The 16,510-nt window shown below is 44.6% G+C and overlaps 1 protein-coding gene and 1 non-coding gene across 2 annotated transcripts; both read left to right on the forward strand.

Moving 5' to 3' along the window:
- Positions 1-11,821: 11,821 nt before the first annotated feature.
- TRNAK-CUU (transfer RNA lysine (anticodon CUU)) lies at positions 11,822-11,894 on the forward strand. The gene has a single exon. It is a non-coding gene; the product is annotated as a tRNA-Lys (tRNA).
- A 1,679-nt stretch (positions 11,895-13,573) lies between these two features.
- On the forward strand, positions 13,574-16,230 carry LOC127773436 (transcription initiation factor TFIID subunit 7-like). Its single transcript, XM_052299495.1, has 5 exons — positions 13,574-13,920; positions 14,744-14,877; positions 14,956-15,075; positions 15,171-15,231; positions 15,813-16,230. Exons 1-5 carry the CDS (start codon positions 13,791-13,793, stop codon positions 15,968-15,970), a joined length of 603 nt encoding a protein of 200 aa, XP_052155455.1. The 5' UTR covers positions 13,574-13,790; the 3' UTR covers positions 15,971-16,230.
- Positions 16,231-16,510: the final 280 nt, after the last annotated feature.

Genomic DNA, 16,510 nt, shown 5'->3' on the forward strand with positions numbered 1-16,510 from the left:
TAATCCAGCATATGAATCTAAATTTATCTCTCTTTTCTAAATATATCTATTGAATTTAAACTTTATGTTTTTGTCAAGTGATTGATGTCAATATACTCTATATTATTATAAACTTTTTCTTTTTTTAATTATTATATTAGATTTTAGAAAATGGTACATGAGGGTACATCGTCGAGAGATCAGAATATGTTTCATGTACTCATCTACGGGCCAGCTCAATGGCGTAAGCCGATTGTACGACCGCCTAGGACCCAGGCTGGTCAGGGGCCCATCACCAACCAATCCAGTCAGCAGGACGTCATCGTGTCCTTACATTTGACTCCCACACGACTACATTTTATCTCATTGTGACTAGGGTTTAGGGTAAGGTCTTGTGATTTTCTTAATTTTCATCTATTTAGTCCGGAAAATAGGTAGGATTTTGTTTTCTTCTTCTTGTTAATTTACTTCACAAGTTTAATTAGGTGTATATCATGTTAGTAATGTTTTCTCGTGCCACCTTAAACGATACTCCCTCCTTCCACAAAGTTGCACCTATTACTTTTGTTACCAAAACCAATGAAAATGAACTTAGCATGCATGTAAAAAAAAATCAATAAGTGTATGCACACATGCAACCAATGAGTATTACTTAAGATGACTCATCGGGTTTTGATTTTTAATTTACCTCTTAATTTAAGTTTAAAATGCATAGAGACTATAAATAAAAACAACTTATTTGGAAAACCTTAAATATGAAATATGTCTAACTCTAATGAATGGATAAAGTACATAGTTTATAAAATATATATTGCAAGTAAAAATATACTCCCTCCATCCTAAAATATAGCAACCTTGTACTGGATGGGACACATCCTAGTACAACGAATCTGGACAGGGACGTGTCCCATCCAGTATAAGATTGCTATATTTTTGTACGGAGGAAGTATTAGTCTATGGATCTATATTACCGAATTCGTGAAGTGCCCTCTCTCTACTTAGTATTAGGGGAGAGAGAGTCTTCTTTGATGGTTTTCTCTCGCTTGGTGTTACTAGGGTTGTGTTTAGCTCACACTAAAATAGAAAATTTGGTTGAAATTGAAACGATGTGATGTAAAAGTTGGAAGTTTATGTGTGTAGGAAAATTTTAATGTGATAGAAAAGTTGGAAGTTTGAAGAATTATTTTGGAAGTAAACACGGTTTAGATGGAGCTGCTACTAGTACGTCGTCGTCGTGTCATTGGGTGTTTGTGCTGCTGGCTGGGCTGGCTGCCTTTGTCGGCCCCGCTTTGCTGGTTGCGCGTCGTCTTTTATTTGATATTGACAGCATGCATGCACCAACGACAGGTTTACTCACTGCTGCCTTTCTCTCTCTCTCGCTTGACCTGTGTGATCAATCTGGACTGGAGGTCTGGCCCTCACTTTTGAACCCACACCAACACCAGACGTCACGGCGGCCGGCGGCGACGACGGAGTGGCAGGCAGTCTGGCCGGCGGAATTGCTGTCGAATCCTCTGCTTTCGTGCTGCAGGCAGGCAGGCATGCATGCAGCTGCAGTTTGCGCGGCCGGTTAATTTACTATATGTGTACCGTATGGATTAATTTAAGGTTCAGATGCTTTGCTAAACTAATTAACCCATCTTGGCATTGATTCGATCGTGGAAATATAAAAGAATGGAATGTTAAACGATGGTGAAACTCACACACGCAAATATATATACTCCATATATAAGAGCTGGAGTAGAAATTAAGGAACTATTTATATATATCTCAATTTGTATACATCTCACTCGACACATTCTCACACACGCTTATATGAGTGGAGCCATAGAAAAACTGCATTACAAATGTACTAATCTTTATTAGTTAAAATTTATTTAAAAAAAATATGGTTAACCCCTATGCTTTTAAGACATTTATGCATGGATTCGCCCCCCGTCTCTCCCTCCATCACACAAATCGCGGCTCCTCTTACCTGCGCTAGTGAGGTTTGTCATACCATGCTGCTCCCCTCATTGCCACTCCCATCTTATGACCTAAACTTATCTCTTCTACTCTATCTTCTATGGCTCAAGTGTCACGGTGCCACTGTCTTGCACTGTCTTTGTGTTTTCGGTGATTCTCGCATCCACCTCTCCATGTCCTAACCACTCCACCGACAAGCATTTATTGTCGCCAACACTGACCCACAAACCTCCTCTCCCACAGCGCAGGCGGCACCACTGCCGCCAAATCAAACACCACCTCCTAACCACTACAACAAGCTTCTACCACCAACAACACCAGCCCACCGCCCACCTCTCCCACAGTAAAGGAAATGTCACGTCCGCCTCGCCACACCTACTTGCCCATCGCCGAACCATCGGCACACCGATCATTCCTCTAACAAAGTACAAATCACAAAGCAAATCGCAACATAAGAAACTCATATGATTTAAATGATGTCTCCGAAATTGTGTCAAGTGGTGTATAGTATTTCTGAAATAGAAATAGATTTGGAAGACCAGTCCTTGTCCAAACACACAATTGTTATAAGTTTATTTCGGGTGAAAACCTTTGAGAATACTCCTATTCAATTCTTCCAGTCCAAATAAAAAGCTTGTCTTCGTCGTCTGCATTATTCAACCACCATTATCTACTGTACAAGCCAAAAGTAGCAAAAAAAAAAAAAGGGAAACTAGTATTGGACTACATTTTGTTACCAATATATACTTGCATTGTAGATTCTTGCTTCACATGTTAGGCCCTTAGCTTGGCACAGCTATTCCACCTCCAAGTTTGTTTAAACTGAGTTTCCTAGCTCTAGAAATTTTTGGATTTGAAGCTGTTAGTAGATTGGGCATGACTTTTTGTTCATATTTTGGACTAGCTAGTAAAAGTATTAAGTCGATCACTTAATCTAATCTACAAACTCTATTTTATGCAAGAATTTAGGAATTGGAGCCATATACCATTTTCCAAATAGGGCCATATAGTAAGATTAGGAAGAAATTAAAGGGATGATGCCAGAAAACTCTCCTCCAGTGCCATTTCCCAAACTATAACCCAATTAATCATTATAATTGGGATTGAGATCTAAGAATCTAAATTAGCCAGCTGGCTGAGGAGGAGATCTAGGATTGACAGCATGGGGTACACAATTGGTTTGAGCTTGAGGGCAGCTAATTGGAGGCAATGGTGTGGACGAAAGGGTTGACAGTCGAAGTGGAGAGGAGCACGTACGATGGAAACGATAGGAAGCAGCGGCATCAAAACGAAGAGTTGATTATATACTGGTGGAGAAACCTTTTTTGGTCGGTCCAGCAGATTTCACAATAGTCCCGGTTGTATTAAAAACTGGGACTAAAAACATCTTTAGTCCCGGTTTAAAAGCTCTGAGGAATCTTGTTACCAACCGGGACTAAAAATCTATTTAGTCCCGGGAAAAAAGATCAATATAAGCTTTACTCCCGGTTGATCTTACCAACCGGGAAAAAAGTCGACATAAGCGAGGTGGTTGCACGCGGATCGGATCAATACAATCTCCTCCTCTCCTTTTTTGACTCATCTCCTCACATAGTCTAACCTTATCTCTTCCTCTCCCTCCTCCCTTCCCCTCCTCCTCTCCCTCCCCACCTCCCTCTGCAACGGCGGCGCGCGGAGGGCCGGGCGAGGCTGCGTGCTGGCGGCTGGTGGCCTCGCGGCGGCGGCCGGGGACGCGGCGGGCAGCGCGCAGCGACTGCCGGCCGGTGCGGCGGCGCGGCGCACGGAGGGCTGGGCGAAGCGGTGCGGCGGAGCGCTGGCGCGCTGGCGGCTGGCGGCGGAGCCAGGGACGCGGTGGGCGGCGCGCCGGCGGCCGCCGCGGCAGCGGGCCGTTCATCTTCTTTTTTTTTCTTTCTTTTTTTTCTGAGAATCTGTGATTCGGATCTGAGACGAGTTGTGTGATGTGAATATGTGATGTATTTGATTTGTGTGTGATGTGAATATGTGATGAATTTTGTAGTAGTTGTGATGTAATTTTTTTAAGATTTTGTGATGTATTTAGAGATTGATTTGAGAATTTGGAGACTATTCGGGGATGATTGATTTGGGATGGGATAGAGTGAATCAATATATTAAAAACAATGAAGAAAAGAATAGAATAAAGTAGCAACCGGAGCTAGCCTCTTTAGTCCCGGTTAGTAACACCAACCAGGACTAAAAATGGATTTTTACTCCCGGTTTTTTTACCCGGGACTAAAGATAGCGATCTTTAGTCCCGGATTCATAGTCCCGGTTGGAAAACCAGGACTACAGAGGGGTTACGAACCGGGAGTAAAAACTTCTTCTCCACAAGTGTATATGTGAATATTGTCTATCCATAGTTATTATTTTGACTAAAAAATACTTGGCCGAATAATGTGCCAAGTTTTTTTTTTATCGAGGTTAATTAGATACTACTATGACGCATGGATCTAGAACTTTACCAAAACTTGATCCTCAAATGGAGTTCTTAAGGGCATGAACGAAAGTTGAGCTAACTATTATGTACTTCACATCATCGAAAAGACAACTGTAGTACAAGATGGATATCTTTTGTAGCTCATATATATAGGACAAAAAAGTTAGTCGCACTCATATTTTGTAAAGAACTGTGTTTGAGCCAAAGTGAGAAGATAGATCATTTTCTCTCGTTTTACCTTAGCAGAAAGCTAGTCCAGTACTAGCTAGTTGCTAGCTAGTGATTAAAGATGACAATGCTCTATTAGTACGCTACATGCTTATTACTAGTACTGAACAAAATGGACCAAGTAGTACTGTTGGTGAACAGTAATATAGACGAGTCATGTGATCAGTGACAGTTTGATTTAATGGCGTTGGGATTACGAAGCCCCAAATATAATTAAAGTAGAGCAGCAAATTATCTCGGAGGTTGTAGAGAGTGCAAATTTAGGTGGCCTAATGTCCAGGTAATCTGGTTGAAAATGACCTATCCACCACTTTGTTTAGCCCAAGTTAGATAACTGTTTCTTTTTGGGATAGTCCTCCGCACTCTAAAGCAACATCCAGATAAATAAATCCATCCAAATCTTGGATCGTCACCTGTAAACATCTTCTTTATTGGAATTTGTCTCTTCATGATTATTCTTTCGCCTTTGCATCAGTTGCATCACTCATCAGTGTACATAATCATCTCTTTTTTTTTTCAGTAATTTGTCCTTCCTTTTGGCTGACATGCATATATGCCTGCGCCATGACATGGTTGTCTGGTTAATTCCATAAATTGAGTTTGGCCTTGTGTATAGTGTATTTTTCTTGTCACCTTTACCCTCAAATTAATTAAGAATCACCATAACTATATGTACGGTGTAAACAACTCGTTTAGTTATGGTTATTCGACCGCCCGTGGCATGAAATCTGATGTAAGTAAGGGTTTGTTTATATATAGTAACTACTTGAGGGCCTTTTAATTTTACCATTATATAGTATTGGAGTAGTAATTAACTTTTCGAGGTCCTGATGGAGAACTTAGGCCTCTCACAGTGCAAGCTATGGGGCCCGTACCCTAAGCCCAAAACGTTGGCCCAAATAAGACACCCATCCCACAGTGCAAGCACCTCTGGTTGTGTGGCTTAATTGGAGGAATGTAGTGTGGGAGGTAACCGAGTTCACAGTGCGCGTGACCTCGGGCACGTGGACACGGGTAGCGGGGCAATAAAATTTCCCCACCTGCCCTTAGCTTCTCTCGAACTCTCCTCCTCCCAGTCGCGAGCTCGCGCCTCGCCTCCTCCCACTCCGCCTTAGCCGCCCTCCTCCTCTCGGTCCGTCGTCGCGCCTCCTTCTCCTCTCCTCCCATGTCGCCGCGCCTCCTCGCCTCCCACGCCGCGGCGGCAGGCTTCGGCAGTCGGCGCGGTCGGCGGCGGCTTCGGCGGTGGGTGGCGTCCCCGGCTGCCGCAGCGGAGCTCGGCGTCAATGTGCTCGACGCGCGTGGCGGCGGAGCTCGGCGTTGACCTTCGGCGTGGCGGCAGAGCTCAGCGTCGACCTGGCAAAGGCGGTGGGGAGGACCGCTCTCGACGTTCCGGCCGGTGGCGAAGTCGAAGTCGAGCTGCTGCCTCATGGTGGCGGCGGCGGCGAGGCGGAAGCGTGGGCGCTGGCGGAGGAGGAGGGGAAAGGCTCGAGCGGGGCACGCCTCCACCGCGGCGACCTTGCTGAGGGGGACCTCGAGCAGCGCCGCCGGACCCTGGGGAGCGGCAAAGCCACGCGGCACAGGCCGCCACGGCGAGCGCAGCAGCCGCCGCCGCCGTTCTTTTCTTGCATTGTCCAGATCTGTTGGTTTGGGGTGATTTGAGTTGATTTCAGCGTGGTTTGGGGTGATTTGAGTTGACTTGAGTTGATTTCAGCGGTTTGGTCCGCATCTGTGGTGGTTTGGGGTAGAATTCGCTGTGTGTTTGAGTTGATTTCATCAGTTCGTCGATGATTCCGCTGGAGGGCGATTCGGCGCGAGGGAACGGGGCAGCAAAGAAACGCCGCCCACAGCACGCGTGCCTCCCTTTTCCCCGCCCGCTCGCGCCCTTGCCACAACTAAGTATTGCGTTGCTCAGGTAGGGGACGAGAAACCTAGCAAAAGCACGGTCCCTCCCTCCACGTCGACCAAAAACTGAGCAGGCGCAGCGAGGTTCCGCGCCAGCTCAGTGCATTGTGAGAGGCCTCAAGCGGGGCTGGGCCTGAAATATAGGTTGTCCTTATTCGGAGGTGGCCCATATCAATCCGGCATGGTCAGCTAATCTTCATGCTATCTTATGTTGTGCAGCATTAACCAGATGGAAGATCAAATTGCATTATTTATAGGAACTCCAAAAATATTGTGTGTTGTGTACGTGTACATATAAATGTCCAAACAGTATTGTGAATTAAGTTTGCAATATTTATATTTGTGTATAATTATTTTTCAATTTGTTTGTGAAGAATAATTACAATAGGAGTGCATGACTATATATATAGATATTTTTGGATAGTGGAATTCATTTCTGCATTTGCTTCGGATTAAAAAAGTTGCAGCCAATTATTATTACAGAGTTGGCAAGTCCAGCGACTGTGAATTATAAAAATCACAGCTTCATTACAAGTTGGTCAAAATATGCATAATTGTTATTTCTGCGCAGTGGTTTGCAAGTTGCATGTAGTTTGTGATTCCTCAACCTGAAAAATAGAATATCCAACATCAGCGACTGATCATTGTGTTGATTGAATTGCGCGCACATCACCGGTAGTCCGAGTGACTTCTTTGATAGTCTCTGCAAGCCAGGCAATTTAATTTGACCGATAGATATATAATAGACGACATAAAACATATATAAACTAAATTATGGATATGTTTTTTGAACGACTCGCACGAGACGGTGCGAAGTTCTATTGATAGAGCAGGAAAAAATTACAAGATTATAACCCATAAGGGTCGTAACCAGGAAAAAGGAAAAAAACCACCACCCACACACCGACAGTGGCAACACACATGACCGGAGAAGGTTAGCACCGGACCGGCCGCCGTTAGACCACAACGGAACACAGACGAGATCGCCCTACAACAAGAGGGTGCCAAAACGATATCTTCAAGAAGAGAAGCGACGGAAAAACCGCCGCCGCCGTCCGTCAGGCTGAGAGCCAAGACTAAGCTTTCGCCCGGCAACCACCCTTGAGGGGTGAGACAGCACGACAACGCCCTCAGGATCGTTGTCGGTCCGGCCAAAGCCGGGCTGGGTTTTCACCCGCGGCTCACCACCTGCGAATCCACGGTTGACGCACCGATGCTCCACCACCACTCAAACTCTGCCGACATGTGCGGCACCTGCACCGACGCCCCTCGCCGGCCAATCTTCGTGCGCCGAAGACCGCGCCACACCCACCGGCAGCTCCACCACGCACCGAGGTCGCCTCTTCCACCGCCGGCCGCGCCTCTCGCGCCATTCCGGCCTCCTCCACTGGACGCGCCTCTCGCGCCAATCCGGCCTCCCTCCATCGGCCGCGCCTCTCGCGCCAAGCCGGCCTCCATCTTCACCGCCCGCGCCTCTCGCGCTGAGCCGGCCTCCATCTCCGCCGCCCGCGCCTCTCTGCGCCAAGCCAGACTCCGACCCCTCCTCCAAACGCCGCCACGCCGGTCCAATGCAGCCGTCTGCCACGCTCTTGGCTAGCCGCCCGAGGCCACCATGCCTCCTCCCACCTCAGGCACAGTCGCCACCACCGTGCCTCCTCCCGCCGCAGCCACGGTCACCACCGTGCCTCCTCCCACCGCCATTTGCCACTGCCGCCGTCACCAGTCGCCATCGCCAGCCGACGTAGCCGCCAGCTGCTGCCACCGCCGTTGTCGGCAGTCGCCATCACCAGCCACTGCCGCCGCCTGCTACTGCCGCCATCGCTAGCCGCCATCGTCGGCCACCGCAGCCGTCAGCTGCTGTCGCCGCCGCCGTCGGCCGTCGCCATCTCTAGCCACTGCCACTGCCACCACCACCGTCGGCAGTCGACATCAAGCCACCACCACCGTCAGCTGTTGCCGCCGCCGTCGTTGCCAATCGCCATCGCCAGCTAGGCCGGCCACCGTCCGGCCGCATGCCGTCGCTGCCGCCGACGCCCCCACCAGTGGACGCCGTCGCCGGCCACACCCCACCAGATCCAGGCGGATCTGGAGGTCTCCTCCGTCGCCACCCTACCTCCGACCACCGTCGCCACACCTCCAGTCATCGCCGTCAGCACGACCGCTCGGCCCCGCCGCCGCCGACTGCCTCCCTGCCAGATCCTTCCGGGAGGCACGGATCTAGGCGATTTCCGCCGCCCCGGGCAGTCCCCCTCTACCCGAGCTTGGCACGAAGTCGAAGCCCCGCCGCCGCCGTCCTTGCGCCGCGCGGCTTTGCCGGCGGCCGCTCGGGCAGTGGCGAGGCGGAGGAGGGAGGAGGGGTGGAACGCGCGCCGGCGGGGGCGTCGCCTCCCGTGTCGCCCAAGGGGAGGGGCGACGCGAGAGTTCTCAAATTATGGATATGTAACCATTTAGTGACACAGTAGTAGTTTGTTTGACTTGCTGCTTGTATGGATGCACGGTGAATTTAATCGGATGACATACATTTGCATGTACATCATGTTCCAGTCCCCGTGTGGCATGCATCCCCCACAATTCCTTTTTTTAAGAGCGTGCGGGGAGGGGGGGGGGTGTTATATTGGTAAGTGAAGATCGTCAGATGGTGTCGCCGATTAGGAAATTTCTATACATACAACTTAAAATACGCGAATATTAGAGAAGGATCTAATATCAAATAATTAGAATGGATGAGGCTTCGAACCCAGATCGTCTAGCCCACCATCTCATGGCACTAGCCGGAAAACCCCTGGGCGTTTCTCTTTATACATACGACTTGATATCCTACGATCATATACGACTATTTGATCAAGGGCTTATCATGAATGTGAATCTTTGTATCGTTGATTGATGTATAGTTGTATCATTATTACTCTATTGTAGGACGATATAATTGAGAGTTGTATGTATAGTGCGACTTGTTTTTTTAATAGGAATGAAGTATATGTGCACATTAATTAACTCTAAGACAGCCTAAAATAAATGACAAGGAATACAATTATGTGGCTTGGACATATAATAATAGAGGGAAAATTCCTCTTTTGCATTGAGGTTTCACTTCATCTTTTCCGTATCACTGGGTTTTGCTCCATGCATATAGACCTAGTTTTTGTTTCTATTTCATAATTCCCCATTTTGCTATCATATTGTTTGTTTTTTTCCTCAAAATGACTATGTTTCCACTTGGTTATAATTATGTGAGAAATCTCACCTAAATCAAAACTCAACTAAAAAACGATTTGGCTATGAAAAAGAAATAAATAATTGAATATCTGCCAAACAGTTAGCAAGCATATATGAGTAGTATACTTTTGAACAAATTTGAATTCCAATACTTCCTCTCCATGCTTCCTTCAATTTTGGTTGAAATTTGTATATTTCAATTTTTTGGTTATTTGGAAAATTTTGGACCCTTAAATACTTTTCATAACTGAATTTTTTTTCTAGCAGAGATAGATAGGCTTGCAATTTTGTTATTAGAAAAGTTAGTGGTCAGCTTGTGACAGTACTCTAATTAGAAAAGTTAATACGTTTTACTTCGAATAATTATCCAAAATCATTCAGTACAAAAGAACATACGAGGATTTCTAGTCATGGCAAAGGTCATGCTAAAACTCAACTTTACGCAAAAGAATTTTCTCAGTAATTAATGGAAGTTTATTTTTTGGGCCTAGCATTGTTAGGATTAGCGGCTAGGGCAAAGCATTCTTTAGGAGACACAAATTAAAGTCCAGTTCTATCAGGCGGCTGCACATCTAACCTTTGAAAGCAGTTTGTTTTCATTTTGGTTGAAATTGGAACGATATGACGGAAAAGTTAGAAGTTTATATGTGTATATGAAAGTTTTGATGTGATAAAAAGTTAGAGTTTAAAGAAAAAGTTTGGAACTAAACACGGTGTAAGTAGCTACAAAGTACAATCGTACACGCCCTGTGCCGTGGCCAAACCAAAAATTGGTCCGGCGCGCCATTTCTAAACGCAGGAAAAAAAAATATAACCTCTCGCTCTTGCGCATAAATTAATTAAATTGTTCTGTGTAAAGATCCTATAACGATCGATATGTTGTTGTGTATAGATTGACATCGACGGGCAAAAACCTTTAAAAGCCGTTTGCAGCACATCTGGAATGATGGAAAGGAGGGGCTAATAACAGTGAAAGGAATTATTCCCATATGACTTTGAGGTTGTCTTGGAATGCAATTTTGTCGATGATCATGAGAGATACATCTGAAATCGTACAGCCAGAATTGTACCAGGTGTTGATGATCATAAGTGTACACGCGGCGGGTACGACCCACTTCCTCCATTTTATATTATAAGACTTTCTAGCATTGTCACATATGTGTCTAGATTAATTAACATCTATATAAATATATGCAATGCTAGAAAGTCTTATAATATAAAACGAATAGAGTATATAGAGTAGCTAGCTTTTGGCATGTGCTATTATTGGTGATGTGGCATGTACTTTCTCATTCTCCTAAAAAATGAATCTATGATCGAATTTGACATATTCTAATTAACCACGATTCGTTTGTGCTAGGATGTGTCACATCCGGTACTAAGGTTGTTTTTTTATGGGATGGATGGAGTACGAATTAATGAATGATACTATATGTATACATCTATCGATAATGATATGGTATTCCCTCTGTTTCAAAATATAAGTATTTTTAGAATAGTGCTAAGACAAATATTTTTAACTTTGACTATTAATAAAAAAAATCAATCATGTAAAAATGATGTTACTAAATTCATCACTAAACAAACTATCTTAATATGCAACTCTTTTTATTTAAAACATCTTACTTCTATAGATGTTGGTTAAAGTAGCATCTTAAAGACTATATTAAAGTTTTAAAATGTTTATAATTTGAGACGGATGGATCAATTAATATATATCCTGATTCACAAGACAAAATTAAAGGCAAAGAAGAAAGAGTTAATTGGTATTGATATAGTTCGATGCCACCAGCCCCTTTCGTGCGCTACAAACGAACTTGAATATAGCATAATTGTGTCTTCATATTGTATATATATATACCATTAGGATGTTATATACACGCACCCACTAACCACTATATAGCGTATGGTAGTAGTACAACGCTTCAATAGGTAATCATGGAGTAATACTAGGTTGAACATATAATGGCCAGTTGGCCACTGGTCACCACTTATTGGATAATTGGCACGTGGTAAATACGTCTAGCAAGCTGGTTTTCACTATTCTTAAATTTACTGGCAAATTTTAATATGCAAGCCCGTCTAGCTCAGTCGGTAGAGCGCAAGGCTCTTAACCTTGTGGTCGTGGGTTCGAGCCCCACGGTGGGCGCTATTATTTTGTTTGTAGGGCTTCAAGATTTTTAGCCCAGGAGCATTTGCTATGGATCTAGCCCAATCGGCCCATGAGCCTGATGCTATTTGCTAGGAAATAAGTTTACTTTCCCTCCCTCATATCTTGCTCCATATTGAATCACTTCCTTTAACAACAAAACCGAGTATAATGCCTCACCCATCTAACCATTATAAATTGATTCCTTTGATGGTTTGAAAAGCGGTTTTTGCTGATGTAGCAGGTGGAACCTACATGTCTCTGAATCATTAAATCCTCTCTCTATCATCTCTTTTATCTTTTCCCAACGAGAAGGACCGTCGGTTAGCCTAGACTGATGTAGTGTTGGCGCTTCGAGATGAAGATGATGGCAGCGATCGGCAGTCGTCAATCAGGGCGGTAGTGTCGGACAATGGTCACCGAGGAGGAGAGAAGGGAGAGGAGGAAGCGAGAGTCTTCGCGTCGACATCATCGCTGTCGTCGGCTTGTCGCTTGTTGCTTCGACCGTTACTGCAACATCCTCCTCTTCCTCACTACCACCACAGCCGCCTGCTGCTTTCGCTTCGACGACGACGCCGCTGCTACCATCTCGGCCGCCTCCTCTCCCTCACCGCCACAACTACCGCCTACTACTTTGACCGCCACCGTCATCGTCGCTTGCCGCCGCCGCAACCTCCTATCCCGCCCCGCTGCAACAGCCACCTTCTACTTCCGCTTCGACACCGCTACCGCAGCCTCCTCTCTCTCTCGCCACCTACTGCGATTGCTGCTTCTACGATGTCGCCACCGTCGTTGCTGCAGCCCACTCTCCCTCCCTCGTCGTGGCTGCCATCCTCGGAGCTGGCTCACTACCACAGTAGCCCTCACAGGCTCTCTTGGTGCGGGAAAAAAAGAGGGAGAGGAGGAAGATTAAAGAAAGGAAAAGGAAAAGGGGAGGTGAAGAAAAGGATATATGAGGTGGAAATCGCTGATATGTGGGTCCCACATGCCAACTCAGCGAGCCAACCACGGTCCAGCAGCCACGTTAGTAAAAACCACTTGCCAAACCACTGAAGGAGGTAATTTACACCGGGTTTTGAAGATAATGGATGTGTTTTACCTGCTTTTTGTGGTTGATGGTGGTAAAATAGACTTAGGCTGTGTTCGCTGGAGCTCAATCCCAATCAGAACAGTGCGCACGGAAAACGGAACGATCTATTAGCGCGTGATTAAATAAGTATTAGCTAATTTTTTTCAATAATGGATTAATATGATTTTTTTAAGCAACTTTCATATAGAAACTTTTTGCAAAAAAACGTACCGTTTAGCAGTTTGAAAAGCGTGCGTGTAAAAAAGATAGAGATGAGTTGGGAAACCTGTAAGAACACAGACTTAATCCATTTGTTAGTGGGCAGGGCAGAGGGGACTCCTTGGAAAAAAAAAGATACCTAGGTGTGCCCAATAAAAACTACTTACGCCGAGTTTAGTTCCAAACTTCTAACTTTTCCATCACATCAAAACTTTTCTACACACAAAACTTTCAATTTTTCCGTCACATCGTTCAAATTTCAACCAAACTTTCAATTTTAGCGTGAACTAAACACACCCTTAGTAGCAAGAATCAGATTGATAAAAAAAAAAAAAGTTGGGCCGGAGGCTACCGGTTAAACCTTAAAAAACCGGACCGTTTTCTGAGACCGGTGAAGCCCTGGCGGTCGGGCTCGCTCGCTCACTCGTCTCCCTCCCCCACCCAGCCCCATCTCATCTGCTTCCGGCGACACTCAGACTCCCTCCACCGCAGCCGGCGAGGCGACCCCCACCCCACCCTCGCCGGGATTCACCGCCCGCTCCACCACTCCGCAACCAAGCAATCAAGTCGCTCTCGCCTGGGGACGAATTGGGGTGGGGGATTTGGGGATGGAGGAGCAGTTCATCCTCCGGGTTCCCCCCTCCGTCGCGGAGCGGATCGAGCGCCTCATGAACGAATCCGCCGCCGCCTCCTCCTCTTCCAACCCCGAAGACGCGTCCCTCGACCTCTCCTTCTCAGGTGCTCCCCGCCGCCCCTCCTCTCTTTCCCCTCCATTTTTATTTTTTTTACCTTTTCCGTCTGCCCCTTATGGTGTTCGGCGAAATGCGCCTGTCGGTTCTTTCGCGCGAGGTGTAGGTGGAGAGTCGCCGATCTGTGCCTGTTGGCACTGTATTAAGGAAGAATTTGCTTTCCAGCTTATGTAGATACATAGATAACCATACGCATAGGGCAATCCTATATACGCTCTGTGCCTGTTCGCACTGTTTTCTATATGGCAATCGGTAGATAACCATAACCATAGGCGTAGGATGTGAGCAGCAGATGTTATATTTAAAAAATACATGATTTAGGGAATGCAAATGATAGCCACAATTTAGGATGTTTGGAGACCTTATATCATTCTGTTAACATCTCCCTTTTCCAAAAATTTATATAGCCAGGGTTGTATTCTCAGTTATGATTAACCTTCCACTTAGTCCAACACTCCAACTGCCTAATAATGCCCTAATCATTTGTGGAAACATAAAAAATGACTTAAGTAATTATAATTTCAAGTGTTTAGGCCTTCTCATGGTGGCATGGAATGTTCTTGCTTGACAACTTATACTCTATAGATGCTGAAACTATGGTTTGTGCTAATATGTTCTAAAGTATTCTATTTGTGCGTATCTACACATATGTACTTTATTCACTCACTTCTAGTTGTGGGTTGAAGACAATGTTATCTTTATGTTTGACTGACACAACTTAAATTATAATACCCTGGTATTGTTATCAGGATGTGAATTTTTTATCTAATATTTGTTGAACCTGTGGATTGATGGTATTTTTCATGCTATAGAGGATGGAAGAAATGGCACATTTATGATTGGGAATGAAAGCTTTCCTGCATCACTCTTGGATCTCCCAACTGTTGTGGAGTCATACAAGACATATGATGATTCAGTGCTAATTAAAACAGCTGATATTGGTCAGGTAAAGCATAGGTTTTGTGTATAAGATCTGTTTTATTAACTGTAGGCTTTTAAGACTCTCCTGTTGAGATTATAACAGATGATTATGGTAAGAGAAGAAGAAGATCCTGCTCCAGAAGGAGTTGAATACAAGCATGGTCTTACTCCTCCAATGAGGGACGCACGCAGGCGGCGTTTCCGCAGGGAGCCTGATTTGAATGTATTCTGTGCCTTCCCTTTAGATCTGTTGTTTTTCATGTTCACGGAAACACTTTCTCAATCATAACGGTGATTGCTCTTCACTCTTTTATGTAGGCTGAACTTGTTCACCGAGTTGAGAAGGATCTCATTAGTATTATGCATGGGGTATCTATCAGTATCCTTTTGGTTTTTGTTGCTTGCTTATGTTCCACTCACATGTTGCCTTAATTACAATTGACTCAACATCATTTTCATCATAGTTTGTTCCGTTGAAATAATCATACATGCAACTAGTTACTCCCTCCATTTCAGACTATAAGTCGTTTTGACTTTGCTCAAAGTCAAATTGCTTTAAGTTTGACTAAGTTTATAGAAAAAAAAGTAATATTTTTAACCCAAAACAAATATATTCAATTATAAATTTAATGAAACTAATTTGATGTTATAAATATTACTACATATATATAAAAGTAATATTTTTGACCCAAAACAAATATATTTAATTATATATTTAATGAAACTAATTTAGTGTTATAAATATTACTATATATATCCACAAACTTAGTCAAACTTAAAGCAATTTGACTTTGAGCAAAGTCAAAACAACTTAATATGAAAATGGAGGGAGTATGTAACTGCATTTGGTTCCCTACTTCACTGGTTGATCCATTCTATGCCATGTTTATATATAAAAAGTTTTTTTCACTATTTATGCCCTATCGGCATATATGCAAAATGCCTTGACTCGGTTGATAGACCAGAATGCCAGTGCAATTCTAAGGGCAGGAGAAGGTGGCGATCGTAAGAAAGCGGGACCAGCTCCAGCAACCAAACCTAATGTCAAACAACCTGCTGCAAATGGCGAAGAAGCTGAGGCAGAGAGGAGTGACTCTGATGAGTCCGTTGACCCGTAGAATTCAAGTGGACAGGAATGATAAATAATCCTGCTCCTATGCCCGAGCACACCCAGTTGACTTAGCAGTTCATATCACAGGGAAGGTTACTATGTACGGACTTGCTGTCACTGTTACGGCATGTTAATATTTGTGTATGTAAAATTTGATGCGACGCTGGACCCTTGGGATGAGAAGATATGGCTGCTCCTGGATGAAAATACACTGATGCTTCACTGAGAATCTAGCAATCAGTCGTTTTAGTCTGATTTTTACTCGTATTTGTGTGCCTATAGACAAGTGTATGTCCTGGATCGATGTTTACCAGGTTTTGGGTACCCAAGTCAAATTAGTATTGAAGATTGCTAAATCTAAAATGGCATGGTTTTGTATGATTTGCAGTTGGGCATCTCCATTGTACCGGGCATGCGAATCTATTTTTGATCTTTTCCATTTTATGGTATGATATATCATATATATATAAAAGTTTATGGGCCTCGATATTCGATTAAGTTCTAGGCCAGCAGGTGTGACGCACACGTACTGAGCCCACTGTTTGGT

Source organism: Oryza glaberrima, chromosome 5 (genome assembly GCF_000147395.1).
Source record: "Oryza glaberrima chromosome 5, OglaRS2, whole genome shotgun sequence".
In the NCBI taxonomy this organism is placed as follows: Eukaryota; Viridiplantae; Streptophyta; class Magnoliopsida; order Poales; family Poaceae; genus Oryza; species Oryza glaberrima.

What these genes read in the sequence shown, in the direction of transcription:
- LOC127773436 (XM_052299495.1), top strand. Translation starts at nt 13,791, where the DNA reads ATGGAGGAGCAGTTCATCCTCCGGGTTCCCCCCTCCGTCGCGGAGCGG. An exon ending in GCAGGGAGCCTGATTTGAAT is followed by an intron (nt 15,076 to 15,170) that starts GTATTCTGTGCC and finishes TCTTTTATGTAG; the next exon opens with GCTGAACTTGTTCACCGAGT. An exon ending in TATGCATGGGGTATCTATCA is followed by an intron (nt 15,232 to 15,812) that starts GTATCCTTTTGG and finishes CTCGGTTGATAG; the next exon opens with ACCAGAATGCCAGTGCAATT.